Below are 24,000 nucleotides of genomic sequence, written 5' to 3'. Positions count from 1 at the left end.
GAACTGAGGGTTGTGTTCTGGAACTGAGGGCTGTGTTCTGGAAATGAGGGTTGTGTTCTGGAACTGAGGGTTGTGTTCTGGAACTGAGGGCTGTGTTCTGGAACTGAGGGTTGTGGTCTGGAACTGGGGTTGTGTCCTGGAACTGAGGGTTGTGTTCTGGAACTGAGGGTTGTGTTCTGGAACTGAGGGTTGTGTCCTGGAACTGAGGGCTGTGTTCTGGAACTGAGGGTTGTGTTCTGGCCAGATGAAGCAGAGTCTCCCTCTCACCCTCTCTTCCGCCTCAGTCCTCCTGAAAGATGAAAAGCTCTGTCCCCACTTGGCTGATCTCTAGTCAGTTCACTCAACGGCACACAGCACTCAGGGTTACTGTTAGGAGGTGCGTGTGTGTGTGTGTGTCAGACCACGCCCTCACTCTACCCCCAACCACCTCCCACCACCAACCCCCGACCACCCTCCCCCACCTTTGGCCACACCCCATCCACCTCCGATCCGATCCCCTCACCCCAACCACCTCCGACCCCTCCCCACTGCCGACCTCCGACCCCTCCCCACTGCCGACCTCCGACCCCCAACCACCTCTGACCCGCTCACCTTCAACCCCTGCCCCCATTCTCCCAACCACCTTAGTCCAATTGATTGATTGATTGATTCATTTATTTAATTAATTGACATGGACGTGTCTAATGCTGACCATGTTTCTCTCTCTGGTCCTCCTCAGGGCCAGCTGTCCCAGGCCCTCAACATCCTGTCTGACAGAGCTACGGAGGCCAAGGAGTTCCTGGTTCAGCTGAGGAACATGGTGCAGCACATCCAGGTACAGTTACACACTCCCTGCTGCTCCTGGCCTACATCGTCTCAAATGGCACCCTATTCCCTGTATAGTGCACTACGTTTGATTAGGGCTCTGGTCTAAAGTAGTGCACTATATAGGAATAAGTGCCATAGGGCTTTGGACTAAAGTAGTGCACTATATATAGGGAATAGGGTGCCATAGGGCTCTGGTCTAAAGTAGTGCACTATATAGGGAATAGTGTGCCATAGGGCTTTGGACTAAAGTAGTGCACTATATATAGGGAATAGGGTGCCATAGGGCTCTGGTCTAAAGTAGTGCACTATATAGGGAATAGGGTGCCATAGGGCTTTGGTCTAAAGTAGTGCATTATATAGGGAACAGGGTGCCAATTGGGACGTACAGTGCCGTGCGAAAGTATTTGGCCCCCTTGAACTTTGCAACCTTTTGCCACATTTCAGGCTTCAAATATAAAGATATAAAACTGTATTTTTTTTGTGAAGAATCAACAACAAGTGGGACACAATCATGAAGTGGAACGACATTTATTGGATATTTCAAACTTTTAACACATCAAAAACTGAAAAATTGGGTGTGCAAAATTATTCAGCCCCCTTAAGTTAATACTTTGTAGCGCCACATTTTGCTGCGATTACAGCTGTAAGTCGCTTGGGGTATGTCTCTATCAGTTTTGCACATCGAGAGACTGAAATCTTTTCCCATTCCTCCTTGCAAAACAGCTCGAGCTCAGTGAGGTTGGATGGAGAGCATTTGTGAACAGCAGTTCAGTTCAGTTCAGTTCAGTTCTTTCCACAGATTCTTGATTGGATTCAGGTCTGGACTTTGACTTGGCCATTCTAACACCTGGATATGTTTATTTTTGAACCATTCCATTGTAGATTTTGCTTTATGTTTTGGATCATTGTCTTGTTGGAAGACAAATCTCCATCCCAGTCTCAGGTCTTTTGCAGACTCCATCAGGTTTTCTTTCAGAATGGTCCTGTATTTGGCTCCATCCACCTTCCCATCAATTTTAACCATCTTCCCTGTCCCTGCTGAAGAAAAGCAGGCCCAAACCATGATGCTGCCACCACCATGTTTGACAGTGGGGATGGTGTGTTCAGGGTGATGAGCTGTGTTGCTTTTACGCCAAACATAACGTTTTGCATTGTTGCCAAAAGTTCAATTTTGGTTTCATCTGACCAGAGCACCTTCTTCCACATGTTTGGTGTGTCTCCCAGGTGGCTTGTGGCAAACTTTAAACAACACTTTTTATGGATATCTTCAAGAAATGGCTTTCTTCTTGCCACTCTTCCATAAAGGCCAGATTTGTGCAATATACGACTGATTGTTGTCCTGTGGACAGAGTCTCCCACCTCAGCTGTAGATCTCTGCAGTTCATCCAGAGTGATCATGGGCCTCTTGGCTACATCTCTGATCAGTCTTCTCCTTGTATGAGCTGAAAGTTTAGAGGGACGGCCAGGTCTTGGCAGATTTGCAGTGGTCTGATACTCCTTCCATTTCAATATTATCGCTTGCACAGTGCTCCTTGGGATGTTTAAAGCTTGGGAAATCTTTTTGTATCCAAATCCGGCTTTAAACTTCTTCACAACAGTATCTCGGACCTGCCTGGTGTGTTCCTTGTTCTTCATGATGCTGTCTGCGCTTTTAACGTACCTCTGAGACTATCACAGTGCAGGTGCATTTATACAGAGACTTGATTACACACAGGTGGATTGTATTTATCATCATTAGTCGTTTAGGTCAACATTGGATCATTCAGAGATCCTCACTGAACTTCTGGAGAGAGTTTGCTGCACTGAAAGTAAAGGGGCTGAATAATTTTGCACGCCCAATTTTTCAGTTTTGATTTGTTAAAAAAGTTTGAAATATCCAATAAATGTCGTTCCACTTCATGATTGTGTCCCACTTTTTGTTGATTCTTCCAAAAAATACAGTTTTATATCTTTATGTTTGAAGCCTGAAATGTGGCAAAAGGTCACAAAGTTCAAGGGGGCCGAATACTTTCGCAAGGCACTGTAGTCACAGTCCCTCCTCCCGCTGTCGCAATCCACTCCTACACTCGTAACTTCTCCCACCCGCCATCCCAAGCCCCTCCTACACTCTCACCCAGTCATAGCCCCAATCCCCTCCTACACTCTCACCCAGTCATAGCCCCAATCCCCTCCTACACTCTCTCACCCAGTCATAGCCCCAAGCCCCTCCTCTCACCCAGTCATAGCCCCAAGCCCCTCCTACACTCTCACCCAGTCATAGCCCCAAGCCCCTCCTACACTCTCACCCAGTCATAGCCCCAAGCCCCTCCTCTCATCCAGTCATAGCCCCAAGCCCCTCCTACACTCTCACCCAGTCATAGCCCCAAGCCCCTCCTACACATTCAGTCAGTCATAGCTCCAAGCCCCTCCTACACTCTCACCCAGTCATAGCCACAAGCCACAAGCCTCTCCTACACTCTCACCCAGTCATAGCCCCAAGCCCCTCCTACACTCTCACCCAGTCATAGCCACAAGCCCCTCCTACACTCTCACCCAGTCATAGCCCCAAGCCCCTCCTACACTCTCACCCAGTCATAGCCTCAATCCCCTCCTACACTCTCACCCAGTCATAGCCCCAAGCCCCTCCTACACTCTCACCCAGTCATAGCCCCAAGCCCCTCCTACACTCTCACCCAGTCATAGCCCCAAGCCCCTCCTACACTCTCACCCAGTCATAGCCCCAAGCCCCTCCTACACTCTCACCCAGTCATAGCCCCAAGCCCCTCCTACACTCTCACCCAGTCATAGCCCCAAGCCCCTCCTACACTCTCACCCAGTCATAGCCCCAAGCCCCTCCTACACTCTCACCCAGTCATAGCCCCAAGCCCCTCCTACACTCTCACCCAGTCATAGCCTCAATCCCCTCCTACACTCTAGCCCCAAGCCCCTCCTACCCAGTCATAGCCCCCCCAAGCCCCTCCTACACTCTCACCCAGTCATAGCCCCAAGCCCCTCCCTACACTCTCACCCAGTCATAGCCCCAAGCCCCTACTACACTCTCACCCAGTCATAGCCCCAAGCCCCTCCTACACTCTCACCCAGCCCCAATCCCCTGTCATTCTTTAGGAACTCCTTCAGGCGTCCGCATGCTTCCCAGGCAAAACACTTGGGGAAGACGTTGTGTATATATCATGACAAAACATTTTTTGGTTCGTTTTGGACATCAGTAAGGGTAAAAAAATAAAAAAATCTGGAAGCAAGCCGAAGTCGGTGGCCCGAAGTCTACTGGCCTTCGTCGGCGATTGGTCAACAGTAGGGATTCTTCAATAAAGTCTTGGTTGTCATTCAACGAGAGATTACTGCACATTTTTCATGGAGAAATACTGCAACAAACATCTTAGTTAGATGAATCTCCTCTACAAAAACGTCCAAATTAATGACAGATTTCTTGAGTTGTCTTAGATGAATTAAGACTATTTTGAAGTGTATACTGGCTACGGCGTCTCAAAATGGACAAACAGTACTATTGCCTTTTTCCCCCCATGTTTTTCAAGCGAAGGTCTTTCAAGGGAGTATGCGAGCACACTCGGCTTCGGCTCGGCGCCAGCCTGACTGAGGCATGCGGACGCCTTTAGTTCACTAATATGTACTGAACTTTAAGCATTGACAACTGTGAACTTTGCCTGAAGTGTTAAACGATACCCAACAACAGTAGCTATGGTAACACTAGATGCCAAAGACAGAGCGTGGGATGAGGGGGTAGATCATAGAATTACAATGAGTTGGATGGGTATCCCCATTCGGGTCGATGATGCCATAATGGGTGGACTCTCTGGCGGCCATTTTGAGTGTCTCCTTTTGGAGCAAAGCATTCGATTTCTCTGGATTAGATCAGATGTCCAAGCTGACCCCTCTTCTTGTCACACAGCCCGCTGATGGTCCAGGGAGACCCTTACTAGTGACATCAGGGTGGGGAACACTGAAGGTGAGGGTGAGGAGGAGGAGGAGGAGGAGGAGGAGGAGGGGAGGGAGGAGGAGGAGGAGGAGGAGGAGGAGGAGGAGGAGGGAGGGAGTGGAATGGAGGAGTAGAGTTGGGTTGGGATACAGGAGAACTCCAAACAATACCTGGTGGTTCTACCTTGATGGAACCAAATTATACAACAACAACATTTACCCTGAGAAGGAGACATCAACAGAATCTCCAGTCTTCTTTCACTACACAACTTTCTTCAGTCTGTTCACCGCAATGAACTTGTTTAAAACTACAAACAGTCTTCAGATAGTAAAATGTAAATAACTGAAGAGACTTCAGATAGTCTCCCTCCCAACCCCCCAAAAATGCAAATAGTCTCCCCATGACAGTTCCTTTCCCAGTAGTCTGCCATCTTGTCCCCGACAGGCAGCATCTGGTCTGCTTCATTTTAGGGTTACATGTGTTCCGATGATCTGGGATCTGTCCTTATTCATTAAGATCTAGGATCTGTTCATATACCCTCATTCATTAGGATCTAAAAGGCCAAACTGACCCTAGATCAGCTCTCCTACTCTAAGACGCTTGATAAATACGGCCTCACATTGTCTATGTTTCTGTCAGTTTGCCTGTTTGTTTTTTTAAACCGTAGGAATGAAACATACTACCTTCCTGTCTGTCATTCCTGTCTTTGTGTTCTTCAAAGTCTATCTACACAGCCTTGTGTCCCAGCTGTCTGCCTGCCTGTCTGTCTGTGTGTCTGTCTGTGTGTCTGTCTGTGTGTCTGTCTGTCTGTCTGTCTCTGTCTGTGTGTCTGTCTGTCTGTCTGTCTGTCTGTCTGTCTGTCTGTCTGTCTGTCTGTCTGTCTGTCTGTCTGTCTGTCTGTCTGTCTGTCTGTCTGTCTGTCTGTCTGTCTGTCTGACTGACTGACTGACTGACTGACTGTCTGTCTGTCTGACTGTCTGTCTTTCCTGCAGGAGAACGGTGTGGAGTTCGAAGCCTGTCTGGTGGCGCAGTGTGACGCCCTCATCGACGCCCTGAACCGACGCAAGGCCCAGCTGCTGACCCGCGTCAACAAGGAGCATGAGCACAAGCTGAAGGTGAGACGCCATTTTGGATCAAGCCCAGGGGACTTCCTGTCTGCGGGGTAACAATGATAAATAAATGAAGGAATAGTAAACAGGCATAATTATGCATAAATTGAAGATTTATGCATAAAATTCCAGAAGTGAAGTGTACACTCCCCGTTAGGGATTTAAAAGCATATGATTGATGTAAGCATTGCCTGGAGTGAGTTTCCACCCTTATTAAATCCATGCAATAAAGTGTGCGAGGGTACACTTTGCGTCTCATTTGACGTTATCACTTCTGCTCGTTGGGTCATCTGGAAAGTTCCACCAGCAGTTTTGTGTGGGAGACGGGGTGGAGACCCAGGTTTTCTTTGCTTCTCTCAGACCAAAACCATCGACATTCCTGCCTACCAGAGAGTAATGATTAACATTAACATTGATGAATAAGGGCCTCCCGGGTGGCGCAGTGGTCTAGGGCACTTTAACACTTTGCTTGCTGTGCCACTAGAGATTCTGGGTTCGCGCTCTGTCGCAGCCGGCCGCGACCGCGAGGTCCATGGGGCGACGCACAATTAGCGTTGTCCGGTTTAGGGAGGACTTGGCCGGTAGGGATGTCCTTGTCTCATCGCGCACTAACGACTCCTGTGGTGGGCCGGGCGCATTGCATGCTAACCAGGGAGCCAGGTGCACGGTGTCTCCTCCGACACATTGGTGCGGCTGGCTTCCGGGTTGGATGCGCGCTGTGTTAAGAAGCAGTGCAGCTTGGTTGGGTTGTGTATCGGAGGACGCATGACTTTCGACCTTCGTCTCTCCCGAGCCCGTACGGGAGTTGTAGCGACGAGACAAGATAGTAGCTACTAATAATTGGATACCACGAAAAAGGGGGTAAAATTTAAATAATAAAAAACATTGATGAATTAAATATTCAGGTATTTATTTTTCCTGTCTTGTTTGCCTATACATTCGTAATGAATCGTCCTTTCAGATGTCAAAGGTTAAAGGTTAAAGGTTAAGGTTAAAGCTGTGTTTATCTCAGATCATGTTTTGGGTGTATTAATTAACTAGCTTCACTTCCAGAGACATACCTTGAAATGTTAACATGGTAGAGCAGGAGCCTTTTGTCCCTGCTCTACTAGAGAGCTATTCAAACCCATTCTTATTCCTCACACACACACACACACACACACACACACACACACACACACACACACACACACACACACACACACACACACACACACACACACACACACACAGTGTGTTCCTCTCCTCTGGTCCCTGAGAAAGTATCGCTCGGTGTCGCCAGAGGCAACCATCTCCTTGATGACCAGGATATAGCGACGTGCAGAGCTTGTTATTGAAGGTGTGTGTGGCTGCTTCTAATGGCATCCTCAGATGGGGCTATGTTTGATCTCTCTCTCTCTTTCCATCTCTTCATTCTCTGTCTCTCTCTCTTTCTCTCTGTATCTCTCATTCTATCTATCTGTCTCATTCTCTCTCTCTCTCTCTCTCTCTCTCTCTTCATTCTCTCTCTCTCTCTCTCTCTCTCTCTCTTTCTATCTCTTCATTCTCTCTCTCTCTCTCTCTCTCTCTCTCTCTCTCTCTCTCTCTCTCTCTCTCTCTTTCTATCTCTTCATTCTCTGTCTCTCTCTCTCTCTCTCTCTCTCTCTCTCTCTCTCTCTCTCTCTCTCTCTTTCTATCTCTTCATTCTCTGTCTCTCTCTCTCTCTCTCTCTCTCTCTCTCTCTCTCTCTCTCTCTATCTCTTCATTCTCTTCATTCTCTCTCTCTCTCTCTCTCTCTCTCTCTCTCTCTCTCCCTCTCTCTTTCTATCTCTTCATTCTCTGTCTCTCTCTCTCTCTCTCTCTCTCCCTCTCTCTTTCTATCTCTTCATTCTCTGTCTCTCTGTCTCTCTCTCTCTCTCTCTCTCTCTCTCTCTCTCTCTCTGTATCCCGCTCTCTCTGTAGCTCTCTCTCATTCTATCTCTCTGTCTCATTCTCTCTCTCCCTCTCTCTCTCTCTGTATCTCTGTCATTCTGTCTCTTTCTTTCTCTCTCGTTCTCTCTTTCTCATATTCTCTCTCTCATTCTCTCTCTGTCATCTCTCTCTCTCTCTCTCTCTCTCTCTCTCTCTCTCTCTCTCTCTCTCTCTCTCTCTCTCTCTCTCTCTCTCTCTCTCTCTCTCTCTCTCTCTCTCTCTCTCTCTCTCTCTCCTCTCTCTTTCTATCTCTTCATTCTCTGTCTCTCTCTCTCTCTCTCTCTCTCTCTCTCTCTCTCTCTCTCTCTCTCTCTCTCTCTGTATCCCGCTCTCTCTGTAGCTCTCTCTCATTCTATCTCTCTGTCTCATTCTCTCTCTCCCTCTCTCTCTCTCTGTATCTCTGTCATTCTGTCTCTTTCTTTCTCTCTCGTTCTCTCTTTCTCATATTCTCTCTCTCATTCTCTCTCTGTCACATTCTCTCTCTCTCTCTCTCTCTCTCTCTCTCTCTCTCTCTCTCTATCTCTCTCTCTCTCTCTCTCTCTCTCTCTCTCTCTCTCTCTCTCTCTCTCTCTCTCTCTCTGTTCTCTCGTTGTCTCTTTCTCTCTATATATATATAATTCTGTCTCTCTCGTTCTGCCAGGATAGATGGGGATCTGTGAAAGACTGTCATTAAAGATGGACACAGAGAGAGGAGGCAGTTAGTTTGTCATGCTGAGGAGTTCAATATATTACATAATTGTATTTCCTTTCATTTGATATCTGTCACACACACACACACACACACACACACACACACACACACACACACACACACACACACACACACACACACACATCTATCTCATAACTCATCCGTATCTCTCTGATGTAATTGCTTTGTCACTGCTGCAGCAGTCATTGGCCAGTGCAGTCTGTTTACCAATGAAGTCTACTCATCATGACTTCAGCGTATTGGTATTGACACTCAGAACTGTGGTCGTCATGACTTCAGCGTATTGGTATTGACACTCAGAACTAGGGCTGTGGTCGTCATGACTTCAACATATTGGTATTGACACTCAGAACTAGGGCTGTGGTCGTCATGACATTTTGTCAGCTGGTGAATGTCAAGCAAATAACTGCCGTTCTCACGGTAATCGACCGTTAATTAACGTTTATCATCTCCTGGCTTCCACACATCCTACCAGCCACTGATACAGACCTCTGGAACATCTACAGTTTAAACAGCCTAATAAACCCATGTAATATAGTCTACACCATCACAATGAATCCATGTAATATAGTCTACACCATCACAATGAATCCATGTAATATAGTCTACACCATCACAATGAATCCATGTAATATAGTCTACACCATCACAATGAATCCATGTAATATAGTCTACACCATCACAATGAATCCATGTAATATAGCCTACACCATCACAATGAATCCATGTAATATAGTCTACACCATCACAATGAATCCATGTAATATAGTCTACACCATCACAATGAATCCATGTAATATAGTCTACACCATCACAATGAATCCATGTAATATAGTCTACACCATCACAATAAATCCATGTAATATAGTCTACACCATCACAATAAATCCATGTAATATAGTCTACACCATCACAATAAATCCATGTAATATAGTCTACACCATCACAATGAATCCATTTAATATAGTCTACACCATCACAATCAATCCATGTAATATAGTCTACACCATCACAATCAATCCATGTAATATAGTCTACACCATCACAATAAATCCATGTAATATAGTCTACACCATCACAATGAACCCATGTAATATGGTCTACACCATCACAATGAATCCATGTAATATAGTCTACACCATCACAATGAATCCATGTAATATAGTCTACACCATCACAATGAATCCATGTAATAGTCTACACCATCACAATGAATCCATGTAATATAGTCTACACCATCACAATGAATCCATGTAATATAGTCTACACCATCACAATGAATCCATGTAATATAGTCTACACCATCACAATGAATCCATATAATATAGTCTACACCATCACAATGAATCCATGTAATATAGTCTACACCATCACAATGAATCCATGTAATATAGTCTACACCATCACAATGAATCCATGTAATATAGTCTACACCATCACAATGAATCCATGTAATATAGTCTACACCATCACAATGAATCCATGTAATATAGTCTACACCATCACAATGAATCCATGTAATATAGACTACACCATCACAATGAATCCATGTAATATAGTCTACACCATCACAATAAATCCATGTAATATAGTCTACACCATCACAATGAATCCATGTAATATAGTCTACACCATCACAATGAATCCATGTACTATAGTCTACACCATCACAATGAATCCATGTAATATAGTCTACACCATCACAATGAATCCATGTAATATAGTCTACACCATCACAATGAATCCATGTAATATAGTCTACACCATCACAATGAATCCATTTAATATAGTCTACACCATCACAATGAATCCATGTAATATAGTCTACACCATCACAATGAATCCATGTAATATAGTCTACACCATCACAATAAATCCATGTAATATAGTCTACACCATCACAATAAATCCATGTAATATAGTCTACACCATCACAATGAATCCATGTAATATAGTCTACACCATCACAATGAATCCATGTAATATAGTCTACACCATCACAATGAATCCATGTAATATAGTCTACACCTTCACAATAAATCCATTACTTATTTTAGACAGGTCTATAATGAAGAAAATGTAGTCTATTTCAGAAGAATAGAATAACATACTCTGAGTTGTCCTTGTGTTAGGGTCCTGATCTGGCTGTGCCATATGGCTGTGGGCTACACTAGTTCATTTAGTGGACAAGATTTGCATAGAATTCCGTGGTATTATTTTTATATTAATTTATAGTATGAAGAATACAATTGAACAAAGCTGAATTAAATAGTAAGGATATTTTCTCAATGATTTGAAGGAGTGCGCACATGCAGCTTTTCTGTGTTGAGCGCTTAACAAAAAATAGGTTTTCCTACAGTATATGTTTAATTTAGAGTTATTAATGTAACTTTAGTTGTTCTACATACGTTGGGCTGATATGTTTTGATTTTTAATACATTGTAAGGATGCATGATGAGACTAATGATTTGAAAAAAGTCGCATGACAGGCATGAGCTCTGCTTTGTTTTTTTTGTGCAGGCTGTACACACTTCATCAGTCTCTCATTCACAATTTGTTCTGTACATATTAGTGAACTTTGAGCACTTGATAATGCCTCGAATTTCCCATAATCCCCCTAAAAAATTGGTGCCTTTTGTGGCCCTTTGGCCATTGGGCCCTTGGGCTGAATATAATAATTATAATTCCCTTCTCCTGCATGCGTGTCGAAGCACCTCTCACTCACATGGCTCTCAGTCATATGACCGGAACGTTCTCACAGGCTACAAGTGAAGACGGACACATCGGTGACGCAACTGCACGCATCCTTATCCAATTCCGAGGCGCATATTGAAGATATCGTCAACCAACAAGATGTCTAGGCCTAAGAAACAGCAAAAAAACACTAGCCTATGTCAATCTACTATCCCCCATAGTACAAAACTTGACCTATTCTGTGTGAGAAATAAATATTCCAAACATAGTCCGGGACAGTTGTGGGATTGCGATAGATCCCATATTCAAACAACCAATCAAACCACTAGCATCAAACAAGGAATCAAACCACTAGCATCAAACAACCAATCAAACCACTAGCATCAAACAAGGAATCAAACCACTAGCATTAAACAACCAATCAAACCACTAGCATCAAACAACCAATCAAACCACTAGCATCAAACAACCAATCAAACCACTAGCATCAAACAACCAATCAAACCACTAGCATCAAACAAGGAATCAAACCACTAGCATCAAACAACCAATCAAACCACTAGCATCAAACAACCAATCAAACCACTAGCATCAAACAACCAATCAAACCACTAGCATCAAACAACCAATCAAAAGGCTGTTTTAACCAATGAGCCTGACGCAACAGATGAAAATGTTTTGCTTAGAATGTTGATAAACAAAAGTAGTGCACTATAGGGCCTCCCGGGTGGCGCAGTGGTTAAGGGTGCTGTACTGCAGCGCCAGCTGTGCCATCAGAGACTCTGGGTTGGCGCCCAGGCTCTGTCGTAACCGGCCGTGACTGGGAGGTCCGTGGTGCGACGCACAATTGGCCTAGCGTCGTCCGGGTTAGGGAGGGGTTGGCGGTAGGGATGTCCTTGTCTCATCGTGCACCAGCGACTCCTGTGGCGGGCTGGGTGCAGTGCACGCTAACCAAGGTTGCCAGGTGCACAGTGTTTCCTCCGACACATTGGTGCGGCTGGCTTCCGGCTTGAATGCGGGCTGTGTTAAGAAGCAGTGCGGCTTGGTTGGGTTGTGCATCGGAGGACGCATGGCTTTCAACCTTTGTCTCTCCTGTAGCGATGAGACAAGATAGTAGCTACTAAAACAATGGGATACCACGAAATTGGGGAAAAATTCACAAAAAAATACAAATAATAAATGTTGATAAACTATTAGATTATTTCTTCACATTGTAAGCGCAGCATTATAGCATATAAGCATGAATGTACCATCAGCAGGAAAACACCACTATCAAAAGTGACCACAAATGCGATTATGCATTTTTTTTATGGTGGAAATTAATTGTATGTTTCTATGTTTTGTTAGGTCAGGGTGTGATCTGAGTGGGCATTCTATGTCTAGTTTGTCTATTTCTATGTTTGGCCTGATATGGTTCTCAATCAGAGGCAGGTGTTAGTCATTGTCTCTGATTGGGAACCATATTTAGGTAGTCTGTTTGGTGTTGGGTTTTGTGGGTGATTGTTCCTGTCTCTGTGTTTGCACCAGATAGGGCTGTTTTAGGTTTGCACGTTTCTTGTTTTGTTAGTCTGTTCATGTATAGTTGTCTTTATTAAAGAACCATGAATAGAAACCACGCTGCGTTTTGGTCCGCCTCTCCTTCACCGCAAGAAAACCGTTACAGTGTTCCCGTACGATTGCATAGCCTATAGAAATGTTGCGTAACATGAGCTCATGGGCTCTCGTGAAGTGTTTGATGTTCCATTACATTTGCATTGATGTCAGACTGATTAGAGGGACAATAGAGTGCTGAGCAGTTAGCAAGTTTGGTAGGCTACTAATGACCATCAGCAGCATCAGAGCTTGGAGAAGCCTAATTACCGTGACTAAACCGGTAACGTGGAATTTGACTGGTGTCATGACTCGTGACTGCCTGGTGTGGCGATAATACGGTCACCGTAACAGCCCTACTCAGAACTACGGGTGTATATATTGAAATGAACCTCCATCCACAGCCACTGTGGAGAGACTGGATCGTTCTGTATTCCTCAGCACACTCTCTCTGCATCCTAAATGGAACACTATTCCCTATATAGTGCACTACTTTAGACCAGAGCCCTATAGAACCCTATTCCCTATATAGTGCACTACTTTAGACCAGAGCCCTATAGAACCCTATTCCCTATATAGTGCACTACTTTAGACCAGAGCCCTATAGAACCCTATTCCCTATATAGTGCACTACTTTAGACCAGAGCCCTATAGAACCCTATTCCCTATATAGTGCACTACTTTAGACCAGAGCCCTATAGAACCCTATTCCCTATATAGTGCACTACTTTAGACCAGAGCCCTATAGAACCCTATTCCCTATATAGTGCACTACTTTAGACCAGAGCCCTATAGAACCCTATTCCCTATATAGTGCACTACTTTAGACCAGAGACCTATGGGACCCTATTCCCTATATAGTGCACTACTTTAGACCAGAGCCCTATAGAACCCTATTCCCTATATAGTGCACTACTTTAGACCAGAGCCCTATAGAACCCTATTCCCTATATAGTGCACTACTTTAGACCAGAGCCCTATAGAACCCTATTCCCTATATAGTGCACTACTTTAGACCAGAGCCCTATAGAACCCTATTCCCTATAGTGCACTACTTTAGACCAGAGCCCTATAGAACCCTATTCCTATATAGTGCACTACTTTAGACCAGAGCCCTATAGAACCCTATTCCCTATATAGTGCACTACTTTAGACCAGAGCCCTATAGAACCCTATTCCCTATATAGTGCACTACTTTAGACCAGAGCCCTATAGAACCCTATTCCCTATATAGTGCACTACTTTAGACCAGAGCCCTATAGAACCCTATTCCCTATATAGTGCACTACTTTAGACCAGAGCCCTATAGAACCCTATTCCCTATATAGTGCACTACTTTAGACCAGAGCCCTATAGAACCCTATTCCCTATATAGTGCACTACTTTAGACCAGAGCCCTATAGAACCCTATTCCCTATATAGTGCACTACTTTAGACCAGAGCCCTATAGAACCCTATTCCCTATATAGTGCACTACTTTAGACCAGAGCCCTATAGAACCCTATTCCCTATATAGTGCACTACTTTAGACCAGAGCCCTATAGAACCCTATTCCCTATATAGTGCACTACTTTAGACCAGAGCCCTATAGAACCCTATTCCCTATATAGTGCACTACTTTAGACCAAAGCCCTATGGGACCCTATTCCCTATATAGTGCACTACTTTAGACCAGAGCCCTATAGAACCCTAGTGCACTACTTTAGACCAGAGCCCTATAGAACCCTATTCCCTATATAGTGCCCTACTTTAGACCAGAGCCCTATAGAACCCTATTCCCTATATAGTGCACTACTTTAGACCAGAGCCCTATAGAACCCTATTCCCTATATAGTGCACTACTTTAGACCAGAGCCCTATAGAACCCTATTCCCTATAGAGTGCACTACTTTAGACCAGAGCCCTATAGGAACCCTATTCCTATATAGTGCACTACTTTAGACCAGAGCCGTATAGAACCCTATTCCTATATAGTGCACTACTTTAGACCAGAGCCCTATAGAACCCTATTAGAGTGCACTACTTTAGACCAGAGCCCTATAGAACCCTATTCCCTATATAGTGCACTACTTTAGACCAAAGCCCTATGGGACCCTATTCCCTATATAGTGCACTACTTTAGACCAGAGCCCTATAGAACCCTATTCCCTATATGGTGCACTACTTTGGACCAGAGCCCTATAGAACCCTATTCCCTATATAGTGCCCTACTTTAGACCAGAGCCCTATAGAACCCTATTCCCTATAGGTGCACTACTTTAGACCAGAGCCCTATAGAACCCTATTCCCTATATAGTGCACTACTTTAGACCAGAGCCCTATAGAACCCTATTCCCTATATAGTGCACTACTTTAGACCAGAGCCCTATAGAACCCTATTCCCTATATAGTGCACTACTTTAGACCAGAGCCCTATAGAACCCTATTCCCTATATGGCACTACTTTAGACCAGAGCCCTATAGAACCCTATTCCCTATATAGTGCACTACTTTAGACCAGAGCCCTATAGAACCCTATTCCCTATAAGTGCACTACTTTAGACCAGAGCCCTATAGAACCCTATTCCCTATATAGTGCACTACTTTAGACCAGAGCCCTATAGAACCCTATTCCTATATAGTGCACTACTTTAGACCAGAGCCCTATAGAACCCTATTCCCTATATAGTGCACTACTTTAGACCAGAGCCCTATAGAACCCTATTCCTATATAGTGCACTACTTTAGACCAGAGCCCTATAGAACCCTATTCCCTATATAGTGCACTACTTTAGACCAGAGCCCTATAGAACCCTATTCCCTATATAGTGCACTACTTTAGACCAGAGCCCTATAGAACCCTATTCCCTATATAGTGCACTACTTTAGACCAGAGCCCTATAGAACCCTATTCCCTATATAGTGCACTACTTTAGACCAGAGCCCTATAGAACCCTATTCCCTATATAGTGCACTACTTTAGACCAGAGCCCTATAGAACCCTATTCCCTATATAGTGCACTACTTTAGACCAGAGCCCTATAGAACCTATTCCCTATATAGTGCACTACTTTAGACCAAAGCCCTATGGGACCCTATTCCCTATATAGTGCACTACTTTAGACCAGAGCCCTATAGAACCCTATTCCCTATATAGTGCACTACTTTAGACCAGAGCCCTATAGAACCCTATTCCCTATATAGTGCCCTACTTTAGACCAGAGCCCTATAGAACCCTATTCCCTATATAGCACTACTTTAGACCAGAGCCCTATAGAACCCTATTCCCTATATAGTGCACTACTTTAGACCAAAGCCCTATGGGACCCTATTCCCTATATAGTGCACTACTTTAGACCAGAGCCCTATAGAACCCTATTCCCTATATAGTGCACTACTTTAGACCAGAGCCCTATAGAACCCTATTCCCTATATAGTGCCCTACTTTAGACCAGAGCCCTATAGAACCCTATTCCCTATATAGTGCACTACTTTAGACCAGAGCCCTATAGAACCCTATTCCTATATAGTGCACTACTTTAGACCAGAGCCCTATAGAACCCTATTCCTATATAGTGCACTACTTTAGACCAGAGCCCTATAGAACCCTATTCCCTATATAGTGCACTACTTTAGACCAGAGCCCTATAGAACCCTATTCCCTATATAGTGCACTACTTTAGACCAGAGCCCTATAGAACCCTATTCCCTATATAGTGCACTACTTTAGACCAGAGCCCTATAGAACCCTATTCCCTATATAGTGCACTACTTTAGACCAAAGCCCTATGGGACCCTATTCCCTATATAGTGCACTACTTTAGACCAGAGCCCTATAGAACCCTATTCCCTATATAGTGCACTACTTTAGACCAGAGCCCTATAGAACCCTATTCCCTATATAGTGCCCTACTTTAGACCAGAGCCCTATAGAACCCTATTCCCTATATAGTGCACTACTTTAGACCAGGGCCCTATAGAACCCTATTCCCTATATAGTGCACTACTTTAGACCAGAGCCCTATAGAACCCTATTCCCTATATAGTGCACTACTTTAGACCAGAGCCCTATAGAACCCTATTCCCTATATAGTGCACTACTTTAGACCAGAGCCCTATAGAACCCTATTCCTATATAGTGCACTACTTTAGACCAGAGCCCTATAGAACCTATTCCCTATATAGTGCACTACTTTAGACCAGAGCCCTATAGAACCCTATTCCCTATATAGTGCACTACTTTAGACCAAAGCCCTATGGGACCCTATTCCCTATATAGTGCACTACTTTAGACCAGAGCCCTATAGAACCCTATTCCCTATATGTGCACTACTTTAGACCAGAGCCCTATAGAACCCTATTCCCTATATAGTGCCCTACTTTAGACCAGAGCCCTATAGAACCCTATTCCCTATATAGTGCACTACTTTAGACCAGAGCCCTATAGAACCCTATTCCTATATAGTGCACTACTTTAGACCAGAGCCCTATAGAACCCTATTCCCTATATAGTGCACTACTTTAGACCAGAGCCCTATAGAACCCTATTCCCTATATAGTGCACTACTTTAGACCAGAGCCCTATAGAACCCTATTCCCTATATAGTGCACTACTTTAGACCAGAGCCCTATAGAACCTATTCCCTATATAGTGCACTACTTTAGACCAAAGCCCTATGGGACCCTATTCCCTATATAGTGCACTACTTTAGACCAGAGCCCTATAGAACCCTATTCCCTATATAGTGCACTACTTTAGACCAGAGCCCTATAGAACCTATTCCCTATATAGTGCCCTACTTTAGACCAGAGCCCTATAGAACCCTATTCCCTATATAGTGCACTACTTTAGACCAGAGCCCTATAGAACCCTATTCCCTATATAGTGCACTACTTTAGACCAGAGCCCTATAGAACCCTATTCCTATATAGTGCACTACTTTAGACCAGAGCCCTATAGAACCCTATTCCCTATATAGTGCACTACTTTAGACCAGAGCCCTATAGAACCCTATTCCCTATATAGTGCCCTACTTTAGACCAGAGCCCTATAGAACCCTATTCCCTATATAGTGCACTACTTTAGACCAGAGCCCTATAGAACCCTATTCCCTATATAGTGCACTACTTTAGACCAGAGCCCTATAGAACCCTATTCCCTATATAGTGCCCTACTTTAGACCAGAGCCCTATAGAACCCTATTCCCTATATAGTGCCCTAGTGTAGAGAATAGCGTGACATTGTTGACGCGTCCTCTGTATTTCCCCGATGACTCTGTCCATCACGTAAAGACACACCCGGCTGTGAACGACCAATGAAAGTGCAGGGCCCATTCCCTCGGTAAAACCCTGGGTGAAAGGCTAGTGTCTGGTGTTGATGGCCACAGGGGAGGAAAAGGAGGTAGAGGAGGAGGAGGTGGAGGGGAGGATGGTAGAGGAGGAGGAGGTGGAGGGGAGGATGGTAGAGGAGGAGGAGGTGGAGGGGAGGATGGTAGAGGAGGAGGAGGTGGAGGGGAGGATGGTAGAGGAGGAGGAGGTGGAGGGGAGGATGGTAGAGGAGGAGGAGGTGGAGGGGAGGATGGTAGAGGAGGTGGAGGGAGGATGGTAGAGGAGGAGGAGGTGGAGGGGAGGATGGTAGAGGAGGAGGAGGTGGAGGGGAGGATGGTAGAGGAGGAGGAGGTGGAGGGGAGGATGGTAGAGGAGGAGGAGGTGGAGGGGAGGATGGTAGAGGAGGAGGAGGTGGAGGGGAGGATGGTAGAGGAGGAGGAGGTGGAGGGGAGGATGGTAGAGGAGGAGGAGGTGGAGGGGAGGATGGTAGAGGAGGAGGAGGTGGAGGGGAGGATGTTAGAGGAGGAGAGAAACCTAGGAGGGATATCCACAAAGATACAGAATGTAACAGAGAGGAGAGCGGCTAATAGCTTTGTGCAGATGGACGGAGGAGAGGAAAAGGAGGACAGGAAGAAGGGGAACGCAGGAGAGTTGTCCACAAAGACACAGAACAGGAGACAACAGAGAGGACAGGTATGGACAACAGAGAGACAACAGAGAGGACAGGTATGGACAACAGAGAGACAACAGAGAGGACGGGTGGTGGGTGCACGGTCAGCAGATCACATTGTTAAAGACAGTCCATGTCTTTGTTTTGTGTTTCTGTCTGTGTAGTCTGTGATCAAGTGTCTTTAGTCTGTGATCTAGTGTCCTTAGTCTGTGATCTAGTGTCTTTAGTCTGTGATCTAGTGTCTTTAGTCTGTGATCTAGTGTCCTTAGTCTGTGATCTAGTGTCTTTAGTCTGTGATCTAGTGTCTTTAGTCTGTGATCAAGTGTCTTTAGTCTGTGATCTAGTGTCTTTCGTCTGTGATCTAGTGTCTTTAGTCTGTGATCTAGTGTCCTTGGTCTGTGATCTAGTGTCTTTAGTCTGTGATCTAGTGTCTTTAGTCTGTGATCTAGTGTCCTTAGTCTGTGATCTAGTGTCTTTAGTCTGTGATCTAGTGTCCTTAGTCTGTGATCTAGTGTCTTTAGTCTGTGATCTAGTGTCCTTAGTCTGTGATCTAGTCTCTTTAGTCTGTGATCTAGTGTCTTTAGTCTGTGATCTAGTGTCCTTAGTCTGTGATCTAGTGTCTTTAGTCTGTGATCTAGTGTCCTTAGTCTGTGATCTAGTGTCTTTAGTCTGTGATCTAATGCCCTTAGTCTGTGATCTAGAGTTAGTGTCCTTAGTCTGTGATCTAGTGTCTTTAGTCTGTGATCTAGTGTCCTTAGTCTGTGATCTAGTGTCCTTAGTCTGTGATCTAGTGTCTTTAGTCTGTGATCTAGTGTCCTTAGTCTGTGATCTAGTGTCTTTAGTCTGTGATCTAGTGTCCTTAGTCTGTGATCTAGTGTCCTTAGTCTCTGATCTAGTGTCCTTAGTCTGTGATCTAATGTCCTTAGTCTGTGATCTAGAGTTAATGTCCTTAGTCTGTGATCTAATGCCCTTAGTCTGTGATCTAATGCCCTTAGTCTGTGATCTAGAGTTAATGTCCTTAGTCTGTGATCTAATGCCCTTAGTCTGTGATCTAGAGTTAATGTCCTTAGTCTGTGATCTAGAGTTAATGTCCTTAGTCTCTGATCTAATGTCCTTAGTCTGTGATCTAATGTCCTTAGTCTGTGATCTAGAGTTAATGTCCTTAGTCTCTGATCTAATGTCCTTAGTCTGTGATCTAATGTCCTTAGTCTGTGATCTAGAGTTAATGTCCTTAGTCTGTGATCTAGAGTTAATGTCCTTAGTCTGTGATCTAGAGTTAATGTCCTTAGTCTGTGATCTAGAGTTAATGTCCTTAGTCTGTGATCTAGAGTTAATGTCCTTAGTCTGTGATCTAGAGTTAGTGTTCTTAGTCTGTGATCTAATGCCCTTAGTCAGTGATCTAGAGTTAATGTCCTTAGTCTGTGATCTAGAGTTAATGTCCTTAGTCTGTGATCTAGAGTTAATGTCCTTAGTCTGTGATCTAATGCCCTTAGTCTGTGATCTAGAGTTAATGCCCTTAGTCTGTGATCTAGAGTTAATGTCCTTAGTCTGTGATCTAGAGTTAATGTCCTTAGTCTGTGATCTAGAGTTAATGTCCTTAGTCTGTGATCTAGAGTTAATGTCCTTAGTCTGTGATCTAGAGTTAGTGGCCTTAGTCTGTGATCTAGTGTCCTTAGTCTGTGATCGAGAGTTAGTGTCCTTAGTCTGCGATCTAGAGTTAGTGGCCTTAGTCTGTGATCTAATGCCCTTAGTCTGTGATCTAATGCCCTTAGTCTGTGATCTAGAGTTAGTGGCCTTAGTCTGTGATCTAGAGTTAATGTCCTTAGTCTGTGATCTAATGTCCTTAGTCTGTGATCTAGAGTTAATGTCCTTAGTCTGTGATCTAGAGTTAATGTCCTTAGTCTGTGATCTAGAGTTAATGTCCTTAGTCTGTGATCTAGAGTTAGTGGCTTTAGTCTGTGATCTAGTGTCCTTAGTCTGTGATCTAGAGTTAGTGTCCTTAGTCTGTGATCTAGTGTCCTTAGTCTGTGATCTAGAGTCCTTAGTCTGTGATCTAGTGTCCTTAGTCTGTGATCTAGAGTCCTTAGTCTGTGATCTAGTGTCTTTAGTCTGTGATCTAGTGTCTTTAGTCTGTGATCTAGTGTCCTTAGTCTGTGATCTAGTGTCCTTAGTCTCTGATCTAGTGTCCTTAGTCTGTGATCTAATGTCCTTAGTCTGTGATCTAGAGTTAATGTCCTTAGTCTGTGATCTAGAGTTAATGCCCTTAGTCTGTGATCTAATGCCCTTAGTCTGTGATCTAGAGTTAATGTCCTTAGTCTGTGATCTAGAGTTAATGCCCTTAGTCTGTTATCTAGAGTTAATGTCCTTAGTCTGTGATCTAATGTTAGTCTGTGATCTTAGTCTCTGATCTAATGTCCTTAGTCTGTGATCTAATGTCCTTAGTCTGTGATCTAGAGTTAATGTCCTTAGTCTCTGATCTAATGTCCTTAGTCTGTGATCTAATGTCCTTAGTCTGTGATCTAAAGTTAATGTCCTTAGTCTGTGATCTAGAGTTAATGTCCTTAGTCTGTGATCTAGAGTTAATGTCCTTAGTCTGTGATCTAATGCCCTTAGTCTGTGATCTAGAGTTAATGCCCTTAGTCTGTGATCTAGAGTTAATGTCCTTAGTCTGTGATCTAGAGTTAATGTCCTTAGTCTGTGATCTAGAGTTAATGTCCTTAGTCTGTGATCTAGAGTTAGTGGCCTTAGTCTGTGATCTAGAGTTAGTGGCCTTAGTCTGTGATCTAGTGTCCTTAGTCTGTGATCGAGAGTTAGTGTCCTTAGTCTGCGATCTAGTGGTTAGTCTCTGATCTAATGTCCTTAGTCTGTGATCTAATGTCCTTAGTCTGTGATCTAGAGTTAATGTCCTTAGTCTGTGATCTAATGCCCTTAGTCTGTGATCTAATGCCCTTAGTCTGTGATCTAGAGTTAGTGGCCTTAGTCTGTGATCTAGAGTTAAATGATCCTAATGCCCTTAGTCTGTGATCTAGAGTTAATGTCCTTAGTCTGTGATCTAGAGTTAATGTCCTTAGTCTGTGATCTAGAGTTAATGTCCTTAGTCTGTGATCTAGAGTTAGTGGCCTTAGTCTGTGATCTAGTGTCCTTAGTCTGTGATCGAGAGTTAGTGTCCTTAGTCTGCGATCTAGAGTTAGTGGCCTTAGTCTGTGATCTAATGCCCTTAGTCTGTGATCTAGAGTTAATGCCCTTAGTCTGTGATCTAATGCCCTTAGTCTGTGATCTAATGCCCTTAGTCTGTGATCTAGAGTTAGTGGCCTTAGTCTGTGATCTAGAGTTAATGTCCTTAGTCTGTGATCTAATGTCCTTAGTCTGTGATCTAGAGTTAATGTCCTTAGTCTGTGATCTAGAGTTAATGTCCTTAGTCTGTGATCTAGAGTTAGTGGCCTTAGTCTGTGATCTAGTGTCCTTAGTCTGTGATCTAGAGTTAGTGTCCTTAGTCTGTGATCTAGTGTCCTTAGTCTGTGATCTAGAGTCCTTAGTCTGTGATCTAGTGTCCTTAGTCTGTGATCTAGAGTCCTTAGTCTGTGATCTAGTGTCCTTAGTCTGTGATCTAGTGTCTTTAGTCTGTGATCTAGAGTTAATGCCCTTAGTCTGTGATCTAGAGTTAATGTCCTTAGTCTGTGATCTAGAGTTAATGTCCTTAGTCTGTGATCTAGAGTTAATGTCCGTAGTCTGTGATCTAAAACACTACATTTACATTTACATTTAAGTCATTTAGCAGATGCTCTTATCCAGAGCGTCTGTAATCCAAATACTATAGTAATCTTACCATAGTATACACTATAGTCTTCTTTCATTTACTGTAAAGTAAATACTATAGTAATCTTACCATAGTATACACTATAACCTTCTTTCATTTACTGTAAAGTAAATACTATAGTAATCTTACCATAGTATGCACTATAGTCTTCTTTCATTTACTGTAAAGTAAATACTATAGTAATCTTACCATAGTATACACTATAACCTTCTTTCATTTACTGTAAAGTAAATACTATAGTAATCTTACCATAGTATACACTATAGTCTTCTTTCATTTACTGTAAAGTAAATACTATAGTAATCTTACCATAGTATTCACTATAACCTTCTTTCATTTACTGTCAAGTAAATACTATAGTAGTCTTACCATAGTATACACTATAACCTTCTTTCATTTACTGTCAAGTAAATACTATAGTAATCTTACCATAGTATACACTATAACCTTCTTTCATTTACTGTAAAGTAAATACTATAGTAATCTTACCATAGTATACACTATCGTCTTCTTTCATTTACTGTAAAGTAAATACTATAGTAATCTTACCATAGTATACACTATAACCTTCTTTCATTTACTGTAAAGTAAATACTATAGTAGTCTTACCATAGTATACACTATAACCTTCTTTCATTTGCTGTAAAGTAAATACTATAGTAATCTTACCATAGTATACACTATCGTCTTCTTTCATTTACTGTAAAGTAAATACTATAGTAGTCTTACCATAGTATACACTATAGTCTTCTTTCATTTACTGTAAAGTAAATACTATAGTAGTCTTACCATAGTATACACTATGACCTTCTTTCATTTACTGTAAAGTAAATACTATAGTAATCTTACCATAGTATACACTATCGTCTTCTTTCATTTACTGTAAAGTAAATACTATAGTAATCTTACCATAGTATACACTATAGTCTTCTTTCATTTACTGTAAAGTAAATACTATAGTAGTCTTACCATAGTATGCACTATAGTCTTCTTTCATTTGCTGTAAAGTAAATACTATAGTAATCTTACCATAGTATACACTATAGTCATCTTTCATTTACTGTAAAGTAAATACTATAGTAGTCTTACCATAGTATGCACTATAGTCTTCTTTCATTTGCTGTAAAGTAAATACTATAGTAGTCTTACCATAGTATGCACTATAGTCTTCTTTCATTTGCTGTAAAGTAAATACTATAGTAATCTTACCATAGTATACACTATAGTCTTCTTTCATTTACTGTAAAGTAAATACTATAGTAGTCTTACCATAGTATACACTATAGTCTTCTTTCATTTGCTGTAATGTAAATACTATAGTAGTCTTACCATAGTATACACTATAACCTTCTTTCATGTGGAGTGTCCCTGTTTTTTCCAGGTCTCTGGCCCACCCTGACCCTGTATCTG

The 24,000-nt window shown here is 43.2% G+C and overlaps 1 protein-coding gene across 1 annotated transcript in view; it reads left to right on the top strand.

Annotated features, from left to right (window-relative positions):
- Positions 1–24,000, top strand: part of LOC118379106 (E3 ubiquitin-protein ligase TRIM9-like) — a 109,867-nt gene that overhangs the window by 48,013 nt on the left and 37,854 nt on the right. Inside the window, 3 exon segments of the mRNA XM_052496224.1 lie at positions 719–814; positions 4,715–4,771; positions 5,734–5,856. Coding sequence (XP_052352184.1) covers positions 719–814; positions 4,715–4,771; positions 5,734–5,856 — 276 coding nt within the window.

This window comes from Oncorhynchus keta, chromosome 35 (assembly GCF_023373465.1).
Source record: "Oncorhynchus keta strain PuntledgeMale-10-30-2019 chromosome 35, Oket_V2, whole genome shotgun sequence".
In the NCBI taxonomy this organism is placed as follows: domain Eukaryota; kingdom Metazoa; phylum Chordata; class Actinopteri; order Salmoniformes; family Salmonidae; genus Oncorhynchus; species Oncorhynchus keta.
This window is presented reverse-complemented; position numbering and strand designations above follow the sequence as displayed.